General features: G+C 37.6%; 1 protein-coding gene across 1 annotated transcript in view; it reads left to right on the forward strand.

Annotated features, from left to right (window-relative positions):
- LOC133081912 (transmembrane 9 superfamily member 2-like) overlaps positions 1-20009 on the forward strand; it is a 111350-nt gene that overhangs the window by 31039 nt on the left and 60302 nt on the right. The window contains 2 exon segments of the mRNA XM_061178226.1: positions 3237-3348; positions 15667-15746. Coding sequence (XP_061034209.1) covers positions 3237-3348; positions 15667-15746 — 192 coding nt within the window.

The raw sequence follows: 20009 nt of genomic DNA on the forward strand, positions 1-20009 counted from the left end.
CCATGGGTAGGTTAACTTGATCTCTCATAGGTTTAAATTTCCTCATCTGCAATAGGAGAGGGCTGAATTAGGAGTTTTTAATATAGATACTGATGCATCAAACCCAATTTTTATTTTATTTTATTTTTTTAATATTTAAAATTTTTATTTGTTTATTATGAGTGATATTTAGCATCATTTTACATGTTTATAAACTATCTGTATCTGTTCCCAATTTTTATTGATGTGTATGTTTCTGGGCAAAAGTGTCCATACATTTCATTAGATAAACAGACCCCAAAAGATGAAGAACACTGGTACTTTCCAACTCTGACTTATCTTAGTAAAAAGATATTCTTTTTAAATTAGTGGCTATGTTAAAAATTTTTGAAGATTTATTTCATAAGGTGTTGCAGACAGGAAATAAAAGAAGGGTTAAAAGGATCAGGACATATTTATGAATAACGGGGTAAATAGAGCTACTAAGAGAGGCCAGGGAATACTAACCATTGTCAAGAGCAACCGCCCATGCTTCTTTGTGTCTGTCACTTCTTATATCTCGGAACAGAATTTTAGGTTGATGGGCTGTGAGGTCTGACTCAGGATGGCTACTCATGTTGAAAGTCATTTGGGTAGAAAGGTAGTAAACATACAAAGTATGATGCAGGAAGCTAATCTCATCAGCTATATGAAAATCACATTTAATGCTTATAATCACATCTCATATTCTCAGGCTTGGATAGAGTAAAAAAGCCAAGAAAATCACTTTCTAGAGCTGTATTTATTTCTACGCTGCCCATAGTAATAGCTTATGTATGCATGCAGTAAAACTTTTATCTAATCACAGTAAAGCTCATTTATTTGGGCCCCCTGAGAATGACTGTGTTAAAATTCATCTTTTTCAGAATTAGGCAATCTGCTCAAGGTCATAGACGTGAGTTAGGCCTAATGGTTTTCTGGGTCTAGAGTCTTGTGTTTTCTTTCAGGTTCTGTACCTTGTTAATTTCCCTGATGGTTGCTATAACTGATCATCTCTTTTTCCTTAAAACACCTGCTGCATTTGGCTTTTGGGTTACCACTTTCCGGTTTTCTCCTGTCTCACTGGTTGCTCTTCAGTCTTTTCATTTCTCCAATCTATTTTTTTTTTCTTTTTTTTCATTTTTGGCCTCACCACGCAGTTTGTGGGATTTTAGTTCCCCGACCAGGGACTGAACCCGGGCCCTTGGCAGTGAGGGCATGGAGTCCTAACCGCTGGACAACCAGGGAATTCCCTCATTTCTCCAACCCCTTAATGTCGGAGGGCCCCAGGACTCAGTCTTTGAGCTTTGCCTCTTCTTTATTTATACTCACACCTTGGCGATCTTACCCTGTCTCATCGCATCAGATACCGCAATGACGCTTAGGTCTCTAGACTTGTATATCTGGCTGTTTACTTGACCCGTCCACTTGGATGTCTAGTAGGCATTTCCAACTTAACATGTTCCCAAAAGAACTTCTAATCTTCCCTCCAAATCTGCTTCTCCTGTTGTCTTCTGCATCTCAGTAAATGGCAACTACATCCTTCTAGTTGCTCAGGCCCCCAAACCATGGCATCACCCTTGATTCCTCTTTATCATTCTTCACTTATATCCTATATCTAGTCCAACCCTTTGGCAGATCATAGGCTCTAATTTTTTTTTTGGCTGCATCGCGCGGCTTGCAGGATCTTCGTTCCCTGACCAGGGATCGAACCCGGGTCCACAGCAGTGAAAGCCCTGTGTCTTAACCACTGGACAGCCAGTGAATTTCCCATGTGGCTCTATTTTTAAAATATATTCAGAATTCACCACTTCTCATCACCTCCACCACTATCAGCTGGTCCAAGACATGGTTATATCTCACATGGATTGTTGCAAAAACCTAGTTGGTCTCCTTGCTGCCAGCCTTGTCTTCTCACAGTCTGTTCTCAATACAGCATTCAGAGCATTCCTTTTTAAATTTCAGCTCGTGTCAATCCTCTGCTCAGAGCCTTCCAGTGACTTCCCATCTTAGAGTAAAAGTCAAAGTTCTGAAAATGGCCTGTAAGGCCTTATACAACCGATATATAAGGCCAGTGGTTTAAAATAGGGCTTCTACCTTGAATTAGAGATCTTAACACAATTTTTGCTGCATAGTCTCTCTCATATGAAATGCAGATCTTTCCTGTACTGGGTTCAGGACCCATACTTAAACAGTGAACCTTGATATGCACTATCATGCAGTAATTTAATTTTTCTCTTTAATGTTAAGTTTTGATCTATAGCCTTAACAATTATTATTTCTCTAATTCATAGCTGCTTTAAATTGTATTTTGGCTTTAAGTAGAATGCATTCATCCTACAAACACGTATAATATAAGGGCACATTATGTACCAGACAGTAGGGTTACAGGAATGAATAAAAAGAGGCACACACCAATAACCTTCGCAATCGTGGGCGAGCGGTTTTATTGTGCATATACGCGTACAGATAACAATCCCATAAGGATTACATATTATTCTTTAGACAGAAGCCAAGGGGTAAACTGTATGTTGAGTAAATAATTCAAAATGGAAGCATCATGGTTTCTCCTTTTGATTTTCTATCACCCTTTATTCCTCTTTTACTTTTTGAGTGACAGAAGAGTCTCTATTTCTGACCAGGCATTCACCAGTCCTGCTAGCTTCACCAGTCCTGTCTAGTTTCAAACTTCTCTAGTTTTTGTTTTCCATCTTCTGGTTTTAGTAATCATTCCCTTTTTCAAACACAAAAGGTTCACATAGATTATATACTCAGTACCTTTCATCGTTAAGCATGGCATTTTGCACACAGTAGACCGTCAAATCTCTGGGTGCTTATAAATATGATTTCTGCATCATCTATTTGATTTTCTAACTCTATAGCTAAGGTTACAAGATAGTTTTCTTTTTTAGTATGTAGAAGGGGGGATGCAATACAAGATGAAAAATAAAGCCATTTGCTAATAGAAGGATTTAAAAAAAATCTATCCACAGGCAAAGAGAAGGTTCTTAAGTATTGTGTTTTGGGCAGTATATTGAGTCTTATTTGCGTGTTAGGGACATTTAGAAACAAAAATATTTTAAATCGTAAAGAGTTTTAAATGCAGAATATAATGAAAGGCCTATTTTTTTTTCAGCCTGCTATTGTTAACGTGCCTGAAGAGCCATGAATCAGAAATTTACGATGTCAGTTTGGTATAAAAATTCCTTTCCCTTCCTTTTTTCCCACTCTTTTATTAGCTATAAACATTCAGATGAAAACCACCTAACTTGTAATGGACCCCCTATGGAAATTCCTGGAGAATATACAGATAAGTTGAATGTAACCTACACTTACTCTGTGAAATTTGAAGTAAGTATTCTATACCATCATCTTATTTTTTCCCAAATCAAGTATATAAATATCATATATTTCATTAATATTAAAGCCTTAATTTCCGTCAATTTAAAGTTGTGTAACACAGCTTAGGAGCCCAAGAAAGTAGGTAAGTTCTTTATGTTAAAACCATTCAAAAGACAATAATTACAGGAATTGCTGTATTCAATCTACTACATTTCAGGTACCTTGCCCAGTACTTTACTTTCTCATACTTCACACTGAGGTTTGAATGAGGTACATGGGCAACCAGAGGGGTGTCTCCTGGGGTTGGCAGACTGGCTGACTGCTCAAGTGAGACCTTCAAGGAAGAATATCTTGTGGAAGAGACACAATCTATTGTAGTGAAAAGAGCTGACATATTGGACATTTGGACTGACCTACAGTTCAAATTGGGGCTTGGCCACTTACTAGCTGCATGAGCATAGGCAAGTCATGTGATCTCTGAGGCTCGATTTCTTCTCATGTCATTTCATCCTCATTTTCAGAATATATAAAGCCCTTAGCATGACACAGAGTAGGTCCTCAACATATAACATTCATTATTATTTGTACATCTGGAATTTTTCCTTTTGTAAATAGCTATTTTTATAAAGATGGTATGTATTTTTGGTAAATAGATAGATAGGTAGATAGACAGATGGACTATTAACATTCTGGTGAATAATTTATCAGCTCTTCAAAGCCCATGTTTTCCAAAGAGTTTTCTTTAAACTAGTTCCTTCATATTTTATTTGTTTTAGCTTGGTATTTTAAAAGGTGTTATGTGAAAAAAGGATCTATGATGAGGTTACTTTGGATAATGCTAGGTTAAACAATGTTAAAACAATGGCTTTATGAGTATTCACTATGTTAAAAAGCATTGTGAATTTTCAAAAGATGATTATAATATGCAGCATTTCATAGACCATGGCAAGAACTCATGGGGATATAATTTTCTGTAGAATATATAAGGAAAACACTGCGTGTGGTGCTAAAAAGTGTACATACACCTTTGTACAAATGGGATATTACATGTGCTATTTTCACTTAATGTGTATGTCATGGACGTCTTTCCAGGTCAATAAATACAGAGTCACAGCCTTCTTTTTATTGACTACATAGTATATTTAACATACAGGCTGTAATTGACTTATTTAGTGCCATATTGATAAAAACAACCCAAATGTCTAATTTTTAATTATTATAAACAATGCTTTAATGAGCATCCTTACTTTTTTATTTGTCTGATTATCTCCTAGACTTAAATTCCTAGAAGTAGGATTATTTAGGTAACAGGGTGTGCACATTTTGATAATACCTTACCAAATTCTTTTGCAGAAAAGTTGCTAGGCCTGAAGATCTGCTGTTTCCTCACACACTCAGCAATACTAGGTTTTTGTCAGTTTTAAAAATCTTGCTTCAGAATTTTAATTCTGTGAGTATAACAAAGGGAGGTAGATTCATACTAGGCAAACTTCTAATGATCCAATATATAAACCAGAACACCAATTTTGTAATTTATGTGAAGAAATATAAATGTCTAGTGGACCACACCATTCATGTCAGCTGGTTAGCCCATCTGCCCATAATAAAGATATATGAGAAAGAAAATATAAATAGAATAGAATAAATAGAAAGTTTCTTGGTGAGCATAGGACCCCAGAGCAAAAGTAAGAGAGTATTAAAAGATGATATTCATGTGCACTAGTGCTGTGCTTGCCCATGGACCAGATATCTGGTTCATATTCATGGGTCAGGTACTCTTAGCCTTGGACGGTATTAGAGGTGCTTCTCCAAAAGATGAACTTTGGGGCTTTCCTTTCATAGGGAAAACTTTTTATGACTATGTAGATATATGTATTTCTCTTTATAGTTTTTAAAGATTATGCATCATATTTTTGATTCAGCTTTCATTATACTTGATTTTATATAAGGCTTATTTCTTATGGCTTTAGATTTGCTTTCCTGAGACAAAACCCTAATCACCTTATTTGGGATTAGGTCTCAAATCTCTTTGAACACTTACAAATTGTGCTTGGTTTGTGTCATTTCTCTAGATGGCCTGACAGCCATTATAACACGATTCTTCCTAATCTCATTCTGAAAGCAATTCCAGTTTGGGGATGCCTTGCTTTTGTCCCTATGTATCACCTATAAAATGTTATCTCCATTTTATAAATGAGGATCCTGAAGCCCAGTGAGCTGAAGTAATTTTCTCTGGATCATAGCTAGCAGGAGGTGGAAGTGATATTCAAACTCAGGTCTGTTTGGCCCCAAACTCATAGTTTTTCCACTATTCTATTCTGGCTTTCTATATTAAAGGTCTATTATATTTTCTGCCTACAGAGTTACTGTAAAGAAAATGAGAAACGTTTATGTTAGAAATGTGTGTGTGTGTGTACTTTGAATCATCCAGCTAGAGGTCAGGATTACTTGATCCTACAGCCTGCAGTTTACCCAAAGTACAATTGGTGAAAACAGGCAATTTACTAGTCCAATAAGTATAGTCCAGTCTTCTAATCTCTGGATGAAACACAGAAGTGTAATCTGGGGAAAGGAATGAAATACACCCTGAAGAAATTAAAATAACCTTTCCCCAGTGATTGAGAATAGTATTCCAAGTCTAAGCTATTATCAGAAGTTGATTGAAGAGCTGAAGCCCTTATACATTTTTATCACTTATCAGTTGGCTATTAAAATTTTAAGTATAGGATAGTAACTAGACTTACGGTGGTGATCATTTTGAAATGTATAGAAATATTGAATCACTATGTTGTGTAACAAGAACTAACATAGAGTTGTAGGTCAATTATACTTCAAAAACAAACAAACAAACTCATAGAAAAAGAGATCAGATTTGTGGTGACCAGAGGCAGGGGATGGGGGGAGGGGGGAATCAGATGACGGTGGTCAAAAGGTGCTAGGGATGTAATGTACATCATGATAAATGTAATTAACACTGTACGTTATATATGAAAGTTGTTGGGAGTAGATCCTAAGAGTTCTGATCACAAGGAAAACATATATATTTTTTCTTTAATTTTGTATCTACAGTATATGAGATGATGGACGTTCACTAAACTTACTGTGGTCATCATTTCATGATGTATGAAAGTCACATCCTTATGCTGTACACCTTAAACTTATACAGTGATGTATGTCAATTAGATCTCAATTAAACTGGAAGAAAAAATAACAAAATAAAAAAATGTAAGTGTAAGAACGCTTATGTTTACAGTAAAAGCCAAGGGAAAGCACATCTAAATTGAAGTTTAGATTCATGCCAGGAGCCTGCATGGTATGGTGTTAGTGGTCTGCCTGCCTGTCAGGAAGTAACTGTGGCAGTCAAAAGAGCTGAAGTGCAAGTTCAGATGCAGCTATACCAAATGGGGGTTTTGGGGAATTGCCTTATTTGAGGTTAGGTCTCAACTCCTTGTTCTTTAAGTTTCCTTAATCCTGGGAGGTATTCCAGAAGAGGAATTTTTCCTTTCCCATTGAAACTCATTTAGGGTGCTTAGAAGGCTTCTGGCTTCCAGACGTGGTACGGTGGAAAGAACCAGACACACCCAAGGTTTGAATCCTGGTTTTGACATTTACTAGCTGTGTGAACTTCGGTAGGTTACACTGAGCCTATATTTCCTGATCTGTAAAATGGGGCTAAAATAGTTACCTCATGTGACTGCTGTCAGAGATAAGTGAGCTAACATATAAAATATTTAGCACAGTGCCTAGCCCGTAGTAGACACACAATGTTTCCTATCCCTTCTCTCAGATACAGGAGCACCTGATTTACTAATGTTTTATACAAGAGTAGCTCATGTATGCAGAGTGCACTTACGCAGTGAGAACGCACCAAGCCACAACATTCTTTTTTTTTTTTCTCTTTAGTTAATTTCTTTTAACCACAATATTCTTTACCTGAACACCAGAAAGTTGCTGTTATAGTTGTGGGGAGGGCGCCAGGAAGTGTGGTGATGGATATCTCTGATGGTGCTGTTTCTTTATTTTCTGTCTTGGGTTTGGGTTGAATTTTTTTTGTTTGTTTGTTTACCCAGTGATAATCGTACACGTCAACATTTCCCAAAGTGCATTCCCAAGAATACTAGTCAAATAAGTTTGGAAAATGCTACTTTCTACTGTCTCCTTTCTTAGCTTCACAAAGCACATTAGTGTTTAAAAGTCTCCTAATAAAGAAACCTTTGACTGAGTCTAACTCAGCATTTTACCATCGTCTTTGACTATGGAGTACCATTCTGGAATAACATTTATATCCCACTGCAGATTCCACTTTGTGTACCCTAGGTGTACATGGTTGTTGTGTCTTATAGTAGCTTACAAAATCCTACTGAACTAGAAATTTTTATTTTTTATTTTTTTAAATTAGAAAAATTTTTATTGAAGTATAGTTGATTTACAATATCGTGTAAGTTTCAGGTGTACAGCACAGTGATTCAGTTATACATATATATATTCTTTTTTAGATTCTTTTCCCTCATAGGTTACTACATGATGGTGAATATAGTTCCCTGTGCTATACAGTAGGTCCTTGTCAGTTATCTATTAAAAAGAAAAAAAAAAAAAAGAACCTCCAGAAGGAATCATCCCTTGCCAACTCCTGGATTTTGGACTTCTAGCTTCTAGAACTGTGAGAGAATAAACTTCTGTTGTTTTAAGTAAAAAAAAATTATAGTAGTTATTCATGTTCATTGTAGAAAATATAGAAAAATCACAAAATGTGAATAAAAGTCATTTAGAATACCACCACGTGCTGAGAACTACCATGAAAATTTTTGTGTATGTAATTAAGAGTGATAATTCGAAATCAGACAGCTGGGTGCGGGTTTTTTTCCTCTAGTTGTGGCGAGCGGGGGCTACTCTTCTTTGCAGTGTGCGGGCTTCTCACTGCGGTGGCTTCTCTTGTTGTGGAGCAATGGCTCTAGGTGCGTGAGCTTCAGTAGTTGTGGCACGTGGGCTCAGTCGTTGTGGCTCGCGGGCTCTAGAGCGCAGGCTCAGTAGTTGTGGCGCACGGGCTTAGTTGCTCCGCGGCATGTGGGATCCTCCTGGACCAGGGCTCGAACCCGTATCCCCTGCGCTGGCAGGCGGATTCTTAACCACTGTGCCACCAGGGAAGCCCGTATATAGTGTTTGTATAGCATTTTTTTGATAAAGAAATATCTTACATTCTTCTTTCTTGAACTAAGTCTTTGAAATCTGGTGTGTGTTTTATACTTAGAGCTCATCTCACTTAGGACCGACCACGTTTCAAGTGCTGAATAGCCATGTGTGACTAGCTGCTGCCATCTTGGCAAAGATCTAGACCTCCACATTTTCAGGGACTGTCCCCTTTGGTCTGTGCTTCTACTTGTTTTTCACCTTTTGTTGCTTCTCACTCTTAATACAGAAAATCCCACCAGGTCCTGTGACATGGATTGATCCCAGGCACTTGGCTGGGTGAACTACAGTCTCTCATCCTCCTGCAGACTGCAGAAGCCTTCCACAAAGACAGTCTCGGGCTAGGGGAGGGGTAGGTGTGATCCTGACACAGGGATGGGGCGGGGCGGGGGGGCCTGGCTGGGGAAGCTGAACACGTCAGACGACTTACAGATGTCAGTGCCGTACAGCAGCTATGGCGCCTGAGCCACCTGGGTTGCAATCTCCATCCTCCTGCGCCGCCTCTCCCACCTTAGTGCAGCCACCTGCAAACTGCTGTTTGGACGCAGAGCTTGTGGTCATCGGCCGAGTTGTTGGCCTGAGCCCCTGGTCAGGCAGCTACTGGCCACAGAAAGGTTCAGAGGCAAATATAGCAATTTTTAGTTATAAAAGTTTTGTCTTTTTGCTTTTTAATTGAACATCTTATGCACTTTATGTTTTCAGAAAATAATACATGTTCCCAAGTGGGTACAAAGTTTGGTGTTTATATAACAATTTTGTTCAGAAGTTATTGAAGGATGGGACCATAAAGATTAACATTTGAGTGAAGACCTTTTATTCATCCATTTATATAACATATTTATTGAGGGCCTATTATGTGCCTAGCATGGGAATTTTTATAAAGTACCTAGTTTAACTTTATTTTTCACAATAGTCCTCTGAAGGCAGGTACTATTTTAAATCTCCATTTTATAGACTATAGAACTGAGACTCATAGAGATAAAGTTACTTGCCCAAGGTCACAAATGTAAAGGATTTTAAGTCTAGATTAGCTTGACTACAGAATCCAGGCTTCTAACACAGTCTCTTTAATACATCATGTGAGTTTAGAATGGGAAGGAGTTATGGTGGGTGAATTGACCAAGAAGGCTTTCTAAGAGAGAGGCCTTTAGCTAGTCCTTGAAGGATGCTGAGGATAATTTGGATAGAAGGGGTAGAGGTGTGCAAGGCATTCTGGGAAAGCCTATAAACTGAGTTAAAAGACCTGGCATTTAGGAATCTGGAGAGGAGCTAGAGGAAGGGCTTTTCAGGTAAGAATGTACATGATGTATGTGGGGAACAGTGAATAGACTTGTCTGATTGAAACAAAACTTTTTTCATTTGTTTATTCATTCAGCAACAGGTAGTAAATGCACTCCACGTGCCAGGTGTTAAGCCCTGGGGTATCTAAAGGCCAAAAAGATTCAGTCTAGTACCCCAGACTTTAATTGTTTATATAGTATTGGTAGAAAGGTTAGAAAGATAGGTTTGGGCCAGATTTTGAATGGCTAAGGTATTTCTATTCACCATATTTTACTTTAGAAACTTACTGTTTTTATACCACCAACCAAAGGTTTTTTGGTTTCACTCTAATCACATTAATTTTAGCTATGTATCTACGTATGTGAGTTATATAAGCTTTAGTTGTGGGCTAGCTTGGGACCATAGCCACATATATAGTTGTTTTTTTTTTTTTTTTTTTTTTTGCAAGATGCATTCCTGATTTTCAGGCACCATGGACCAATAACTGAATTGAGAATCAGAGAATTTTGGTGCTGGTTTGCTTCAAACTCATACTGTGACCTTGAGCAAGTTCATTTTCCTTTCTGGACTTCAGTTTCTGCATAGTAAAGTGAGGGAATGGAGCTGGATCAGGAGTTCTCAACCCTATCAGATCGATGTCCTCTTTTAATAACAAATGTTTTATCATTCTCCCTTTACTATTGTAAAATTATATTAATAGATACTAGATAATTAAACCTGTCTTACACATAGTTTCAATAGGCATCAATATAGCACCCTAACTATAATATAAAGGAGAAATAAAGATAAATTAGTTTTTAATAAAATAATGTATGTTTCAGTATATATTTCAGTCATTGTCAGATGCATGCACCTATGTGTATAATCACTGTAAACATGACATCTACGAATGCATATGGCTATGAGAATATTGTACATTGATGGCTCAAATACCACATCTTTCTAAAGGATGCCATGATTTTCTCAAATGTTGATAAATTTTGGTAAAGTTTCAAGCCAAACATAGTACCATTTTCCCTCAATTTACATGGTAGTTGCATTGCTGGGGGAAAAAAATCAATGTATATTAAAACTATGTAAAAATACTTTATCTGTAAAATGAAGTTAGAATCTAAGCGCAGATAATCATAAGCAGTTTTTCACTCACATGAATGTTGGATGGGGCTTTTGGAAGTTCTTCTCAATTCTTTGTGCGGGTCTCCTGGTGCCAAGCAGGAGGTCTAGCCTTCTATTCAATACTATGCTGCTAAATACCAGTAGCATCCCCACACCTTTTCATTATGCCCCCTAGAGGGTGCTGCTCCCCCTGTTGAAAACAGCTAGACTAAAAGAAGCTGTAGTTACCTGCCAGCTTGATTCTTTGATTCCCTGCCTGTATTTTTACCGAGTGAAACCCATCATGTGCTGTGTCCTGAATCAAGAATTCTTGTCTATATTTCTACATTTGCTTCTTGTGACTTTATTATAAATAGCATTAAAGACCTGCTTACCTTGTATGCATTTATGACAATTGCTATGTCTTATAAAAGATTTTGAGACTCTGGGATGTAAAGATGCAGAATAATTCATTAATTTTAAATAGATTTAAAAAATGGGTTCCACCATTTAGTTATCTTTTTGCATTTGTCATTTTGTCTCAAATGTACCTTAGGATTTTAAAACGATTTATTTTCTTATGCAGGAGTAGTATGTGTTGTGGACTGTTATTTCCAGCAGATGGCAATGTTTGGTGCAAAAACTGCTTGATTTAACAACTGCAGATTTTCTAGGCTCTCTTTGTATTTAAAAGCCAAACTTCATAGTGCATATTTGAAAGTTTCTCTCCTTTTTTTTACATTTTATTTTTTCTTCCAGTTTTACTGAGATATAATAGATATACAGCACTGTATGAGTTTAAGGTGTACAGCATAATGATGTGACTTATGTCACGAAATGATGACCACAATAAATTTAGTGAGCGCCCATCATCTCATATAGATACAAAATTAAAGAAATAGAAAAACAATGTTTTTTCCTTGTGATGAGAACTCTTAGGATTTACTCTGTTTAACAGCTTTCATATATAACATACAGCAGTGTCAATTCTATTTATCATGTTGTACATTACATCCCTAGTACTTATTTATCTTATAACTGCAAGTTTGTACCTTTTGACTGCCTTCACGTAATTCTCCCTCTCCCCATTCTCCGCCTCTGGTAACCACAAATCTGATCTCTTTTTCTATGGGTTTATTTGTTTGTTCTTGAAGTATAATTGATCTACAACACTATGTTAGTTCCTGTTACACAACATAGTGATCCAATATTTCTATCCATTTTAAAATGATCACCATGATAAGTCTAGTTACCATCTGTCACCATACAAAGGTATTACATAATCATTGACTATGTTACTCACCCTGTACATTTCATACTCATGATTCATTTATTTTGCAACTGGAAGTTTGTGCCTCTTAATTTCCCTCACTTATTTCACTCCTTTTTATTTATTTTATTTTTTGGCTGCATTGGGTCTTTGTTGCTGCATGCGGGCTTTCTCTAGTTGTGGCGAGCGGGGGGTACTCTTTATTGTGGTGCTCGGGCTTCTCATTGCGGTGGCTTCTCTTGTTGCGGAGCACGGGCTCTAGGTGTGTGGGCTTCAGTAATTGTGGCACGCGGGCTCAGTAGTTGTGGTGCATGGGCTCAGCTGCTCCACGGCATGTGGGATCTTCCTGGACCAGGGCTCGAACCCATGTCCCCTGCATTGGCAAGCGGATTCTTTTTCTTTTTAATTTTTAAATTTTATTAAACACATATATATTTTAAAATTTTATTTATTTTATTTATTCATTTTTTTGGCTGTGTTGGGTCTTCGTTGCTCCGCACGAGCTTTCTCTAGTTCCGGTGAGCGGGGGCTACTCTTCATTGCGGTGCGCCGGCTTCTCATTGCAGTGGCTTCTTCTGTTGTGGAGCACGGGCTCTAGGCATGCGAGCTTTATTAGTTGTGGCGCATGGGCTCAGTAGTTGTGGCTTGTGGGCTCTAGAGCGCAGGCTCAGTAGTTGTGGTGCACGGGCTTAGTTGCTCCACGGCATGTGGGATCTTCCCGGACCAGGGCTCGAACCTGTGTGCCCTGCATTGGCAGGCGGATTCTTAAGCACTGTGCCACCAGGGAAACCCCTTCATTCCTTTTTAAAAGGCTTGATATGAGTTTACTTGCTTAAGGTGATGGACAGTCTGGTGAAGAGATGCATGCAATTCAAATTTTGAAAAATTAGGTCACATTTTAGTATAGGAACAATATTTTAATAAAATGGCTAAGATGAATCCTTTCATACAATGAATATTTATCCCTGAATTTGTCAGTTCTGTAAATTCAGATTTTCTTATAGGTTTTAAAAAAATAGTTTATTTCGAAACAATTTCATACTACAGAAAAATTGCTAGAATAACACAAAGAACTCCCGTAGTTCCATTAACCAGACATCCCAATTGTTAACATTTTACTTCATTTGCTCCATTGTTCACTCTTCTTTGTGTGTGTCCATTATCATTAGTCTTTCTGTGAATCTTTTGAGAGCTAGATGTTGTCTCATTACCCCTATACCCTCCAGAGTATCTTTCCCTAAAACAAGGTCACCCTCCTATATAACTAGCATACAACCGTGCAAACCAGGAATCAATATTGGCATTACATTACCATCTGATTCACATTCATCCATTCAGATTTCACCAGCTGGCCAACAATGTCACTTTTCTCCTTTCTGGTTCACCATCCTATCCAAGATTACATGTTATGTTTAGTTTTTGATCTCCTCCAATCTGGGCCAGTTCTTTAGTCTTTCCTTGTGTTTCATATTCTTGAAATTTAAAAAAAAATTTATTTATTTTTTATTTATTTATTTTTGGCTGCGTTGGGTCTTCATTGCTGTGTGCGGGCTTTCTCTAGTTGTGGCGAGAGGGGGCTACTCTTTGTTGCGGTGTGCGGGCTTCTCATTGTGGTGGCTTCTCTTGTTGTGGAGCATGGGCTCTAGGCACACAGGCTTCAGTAGTTGTGGCATGCGGGCTCAGTAGTTGTGGCTCGAGGGCTCTAGAGCACAGGCTTCCGTAGTTGTGGCACGTAGGCTCAGTAGTTGTGGCTTGCGGGTTCTAGAGCGTAGGCTCAGTAGTTGTGGTGCACGGGCTTAGTTGCTCCGCGGCATGTGGGATCTTCCCGGACCAGGGCTCGAACTCGTGTCCCCTGCATTGGCAGGCAGATTCTTAACCACTGCACCACCAGGGAAGTCCCTCTTGAAATTTTTGAAGAGTACAGACCTTACAATCTGTAGGATGACCATCAACCTGGGTCTGTCTGATGGTTCTTCGTGACCAGGCTCAGGCCATGGATTCTTGACAGGAAGACCACAGAAGTGATAGCTCACATCAGTAGACACATAACATCAACCTGACCTTTCATGGATAATGTTAACCATGATCCCCAGGTCATCAGGTGTCAACTAAAATCCATTGTTGAATTAAAACTCATTTCAATTAAAACCCATCATTTCAGTTTTTTTTAAAGCAGTGTATATTGGCTTGCTTCATACCCACCCCCAAACTTCAAAAAAAACACTTAAAGATACCTAATTTTAAATAATAAGTCATTTCAAACATAACTTGGTCAACCTGTACCAGTGTTTTCCTTTTGCTAAGAGCATACCATTAATTTAAGGGGTAATAATACTGCATTAATGGTTTAAATGTTTACTGGGGATTATCATTTAAGATCATTTATTGGGGATATTTTATAAGAAAGCTATTGAAAGGTTGAGTTTGCACACCAGCAGAAACAGTTGGTGATTATATTTTCTTGTGTTTTATTCTGTACTGAGCACTACAGTATTAAAAAAACTTTTATAAATTCGTTGCTAAAATATTTCAAAATACTTAACATACAAAAATGTAAAATATTAAAATATTCTATAAGAAATAATGACTGAAATTGAATACTGTTTTCTGGTTAAACAAAATACCCTAATAATAAACCTATTTGCAGGAGGTGGATTTTGTGTGTTGCAGTGACGCAAGTTGTCTTTTAGTTCAAATGTTGAGTTCAATTTAAATAATAATATTGATAATACTTGTATGTGGTGAAGACTGCAAACCATATAGAAAATGTATAAGTAAAATTCTCCCTTCCTTTACTACCTACCCTCCCCCCAATTTTTAGTCTCTCACTCCAAAAGTATAACCATTATTTTTTCTTCCAGAAAAATGTCTGCATCTACAAAATATGTACATAATTTGGGGGGAGAATGGAATCTTGCTGTACATAACTTGTCTTACTATATACTTTTCACCTTTCTTTTTTCGCTTAATGCTATTTCATAGACATAGTGTCACCTATAGATGCACATCATTCTTTTTAATGGTTACGTAGTATTTCTTAGCATGGATTACCACAGTTTATTTATTCCCATTCTGATGGGAATTTTTGGTTGTTTCTAGGTTTTTAAATTTACAAACAAAACTACAGTGACATTACATATACCTTTGTAAGCATGGTATGAAGTTGCAATTAAGATGAAAATGTGGTCTGGACAAAAGGAAATGAAGTATGGGGTGGATTTAGGGTTACAGAAAAATAGTAGCAAAAAGGTGCTATTTCTGGTGAACAGCAGTAAGCTAAAATTATTTTTTTCCTAGTCCCTTTCCGAAATGAGGTAGAATATCAGTAAATAAAAAGATGATAAAAATATCAGGCTAGATTGCATGATTCCATGAAGTTAGCAGTAAAGAAATAGAGAAAGTACAGGCAGAATAACTTTCTGTCTGTTTTAGGATTATAACCAGTAAAAAGTCAGTTAAAGTTTGGTCATGTGATTTTGTATTTTTGTTTTTAGGAAAACAAACATATCAAGTGGGGTTCTAGATGGGATTATATTTTGGAGTCCATGTCTCATACCAGCAGTCAGTGGTTTAGGTAAGCACTTTATGAAATAAAGAATAAGTAGCTTCATGGTAGGAAATGTATACAAACACACACACACATACATACATATGTGTATTTTAAAAATTATTTTGTCACCAGAGATGATCTTTTTTTCCTTTTAGTTTTATTGAGATATAATTGACATACAGTACTGTATAAGTTTAAAGTATGCAGCATAATGATTTGACTTACATTGATGACCGCAATAAGTTTAGTGAACATCTATCATCTCCTATAGATACAAAATTAAAGAAATATAAAAAAATATTTTCCTCGTGATGAAAACTCTTAGGATTTACTGTTTAACAACTTTCATATATAACGTACAGCAGTGTTAATTATATTAACCATGTTGTACATTATACTCCTAGTACTTCATCTTATAACTGCAAGTTTGTACCTTTTGACCACCTTCATCCAGTTCCCGCTCCCCCCACCCCCATCCGAGATGATCTTGAGTGACATTTTTCCTTCTCTGTGGCTAATTTCCCTTCTCCTTCCTCTCCCCCACCTCTCCACATATGCAAAGAGAAAGAAAAAGGGAAAATCTGTATTAAATATACTAATATGTATGCTGAAGGGAAGGAGAAGGCTGAGATGTCCTAGAGATAAGATGTCTGCGTGTAAAGAGTAGTCCATGCTGGGAAGTAGGCAGGATAGGACTGTGGCAGTGGACACTGTGCAAAAGATGGAATGAAAACAGGATAGACGCTTTCATTTGTGGGGTCAAAGTCTGAGCAAACTAGAGTGTAAGAAAAAGCAGTAACCAGCTGGGGTGGAGGAAAGTCAGGATGTCATGAAAGACTGGGAAGAGAGCAGAGAAAGGTGAAAAGATTAAGTATGAGAAACCAAAACATTGCAAGTGGTCAAGGCAGGTCATATAGACGAGAGGACTGTGTTGAGATAATGTCTGTGAGTGAAGGTGGATTCATCCTCCACGTATTCTTTTTCATCCCTATTAGGGTGCCAAGCACTAGGAGAGGCTCTCAGACGTGGCGGTGCATAAGGCCAACAGGCTTCTGCTCGCAGGAAGCTTATATTCTAGTGGATTCAGAGTGAAGGGACTTGATTCCTCAGGAATCTTCAACAGGACAGACCACAGAGTTAGGAGTCCTTCAGGAATGTGGAAGGAGTAGTTTCAACATGAAATCGAAGGATGGACCAACTGAGAATGTGATGATTGGGGCTGTCATAAAGCGTTGACAACGAGAGTAGGATCTTCAGTTAGTAACTTAGGAGACTGATCAGAGAAGCCGACGAGAAACAGATGAATGTTTTATGTATGCAGTATGTAGTATTCTTTTCCCCTGTTAGCCTCATATCCTATAATAAACCAGTTTTGGATGGAAGAAGACTATAAAGGTAAAGATGAAAGTAAGGAAAGGTGTGATTCTATGAGTATGGTCTTCTGAGGTGATGATTTTCCTTATATGCCATTGCCTTTATTTTTTTTTTTTTTAATTTTTTTTTAAACATCTTTATTGAAGTATAATTGCTTTACAATGGTGTGTTAGCTTCTGCTTTATAACAAAGTGAATCAGTTATACATATACATATGTTCCCATATCTCATCCCTCTTGCATCTCCCTCCCTCCCACCCTCCCCATCCCACCCCTCTAGGTGGTCACAAAGCACAGAGCTGATCTCCCTGTGCTATGCGGCTGCTTCCCACTAGCTATCTATTTCACATTTGGTAGTGTATATATGTCCATGACACTCTCTCACCCTGTCACATCTCACCCCTCCCCCTCCCCATATCCTCAAGTCCATTCTCTAGTAGGTCTGTGTCTTTATTCCCATCTTGCCACTAGGTTCTTCATGACCTTTTTTTATAATTTTTTTTCCCTTAGATTCCATATATATGTGTTAGCATACTGTATTTCTTTTTCTCTTTCTGACTTACTTCACTCTGTATGACAGACTCTAACTCCATCCACGTCATTACAAATACCTCCATTTCATTTCTTTTTATGGCTGAGTAATATTCCATTGTATATATGTGCCACATCTTCTTTATCCATTCATCCGATGATGGACACCTAGGTTGCTTCCATGTCCTGGCTATTGTAAATAGAGCTCCAATGAATATTTTGGTACATGACTCTTTCTGAATTATGGTTTTCTCAGGGTATATGCCCAGTAGTGGGATTGCTGGGTCGTATGGTAGTTCTATTTTTAGTTTTTTAAGGAACCTCCATACTGTTCTCCATAGTGGCTGTATCAATTTACATTCCCACCAACAGTGCAAGAGTGTTCCCTTTTCTCCACACCCTCTCCAGCATTTATTGTTTCTAGATTTTTTGATGATGGCCATTCTGACCGGTGTGAGATGATACCTCATTGTAGTTTTGATTTGCATTTCTCTAATGATTAATGATGTTGAGCATTCTTTCATGTGTCTGTTGGCAATCTGTATCTCTTCTTTGGAGAAATGTCTATTTAGGTCTTCTGCCCATTTTTGGATTGGGTTGTTTGTTTTTTTGTTATTGAGCTGCATGAGCTGCTTGTAAATCTTGGAGATTAATCCTTTGTCCGTTGCTTCATTTGCAAATATTTTCTCCCATTCTGAGGGTTGTCTTTTGGTCTTGTTTATGGTTTCCTTTGCTGTGCAAAAGCTTTTAAGTTTCATTAGGTCCCATTTGTTTATTTGTGTTTTTATTTCCATTTCTCTAGGACCTGGGTCAAAAAGGATCTTGCTGTGATTTATGTCATAGAGTGTTCTGCCTATGTTTTCCTCTAAGGGTTTGATAGTGTCTGGCCTTACACTTAGGTCTTTAATCCATTTTGAGTTTATTTTTGTGTATGGTGTTAGGGAGTGTTCTAATTTCATACTTTTACATGTACCTGTCCAATTTTCCCAGCACCGCTTATTGAAGAGGCTGTCTTTTCTCCACTGTATATGCTTGCCTCCTTTATCAAAGATAAGGTGACCATATGTGCGTGGGCTTATCTCTGGGCTTTCTATCCTGTTCCATTGATCTATATTTCTGTTTTTGTGCCAGTACCAAACTGTCTTGATTACTGTAGCTTTGTAATATAGTCTGAAGTCAGGGAGCCTGATTCCTCCAGCTCCATTTTTCGTTCTCAAGATTGCTTTGGCTATTCGGGGTCTTTTGTGTTTCCATACAAATTGTGAAATTTTTTGTTCTAGTTCTGTGAAAATTGCCAGTGGTAGTTTGATAGGGATTGCATTGAATCTGTAGATTGCTTTGGGTAGCAGAGTCATTTTCACAATGTTGATTCTTCCAATCCAAGAACATGGTATATCTCTCCATCTATTTGTATCATCTTTAATTTCTTTCATCAGTGTCCTATAATTTTCTGCATACAGGTCTTTTGTCTCCTTAGGTAGGTTTATTCCTAGATATTTTATTCTTTTTGTTGCAATGGTAAACGGGAGTGTTTTCTTAATTTCACTTTCAGATTTTTCATCATTAGTATACAGGAATGCAAGAGATTTCTGTGCATTAATTTTGTATCCTGCTACTTTACCAAATTCATTGATTAGCTCTAGTAGTTTTCTGGTAGCATCTTTTGGATTCTCTATGTATAGTATCATGTCATCTGCAAACAGTGACAGCTTTACTTCTTCTTTTCCGATTTGGATTCCTTTTATTTCTTTTTCTTCTCTGATTGCTGTGGCTAACACTTCCAAAACTATGTTGAATAATAGTGGTGAGAGTGGGCAACCTTGTCTTGTTCCTGATCTTAGTGGAAATGGTTTCAGTTTTTCACCATTGAGGACAATGTTGGCTGTGGGTTTGTCATATACGGCCTTTATTATGTTGAGGAAAGTTCCCTCTATGCCTACTTTCTGCAGGACTTTTATCATAAATGGGTGTTGAATTTTGTCGAAAGCTTTCTCTGCATCTATTGAGATGATCATATGGTTTTTCTCCTTCAATTTGTTAATATGATGTATCACGTTGATTGATTTGCGTATATTGAAGAATCCTTGCATTCCTGGAATAAACCCCACTTGATCATGGTGTATAATCCTTTTAATGTGCTGTTGGATTCTGTTTGCTAGTATTTTGTTGAGGATTTTTGCATCTATGTTCATCAGTGATATTGGCCTGTAGTTTTCTTTCTTTGTGACATCTTTGTCTGGTTTTGGTATCAGGGTGATGGTGGCCTCGTAGAATGAGTTGGGGAGTGTTCCTCCCTCTGCAATATTTTGGAAGAGTTTGAGAAGGATAGGTGTTAGCTCTTCTCTAAATGTTTGATAGAATTCGCCTGTGAAGCCATCTGGTC

The sequence above is a fragment of the Eubalaena glacialis genome, chromosome X (genome assembly GCF_028564815.1).
Source record: "Eubalaena glacialis isolate mEubGla1 chromosome X, mEubGla1.1.hap2.+ XY, whole genome shotgun sequence".
In the NCBI taxonomy this organism is placed as follows: Eukaryota; Metazoa; Chordata; class Mammalia; order Artiodactyla; family Balaenidae; genus Eubalaena; species Eubalaena glacialis.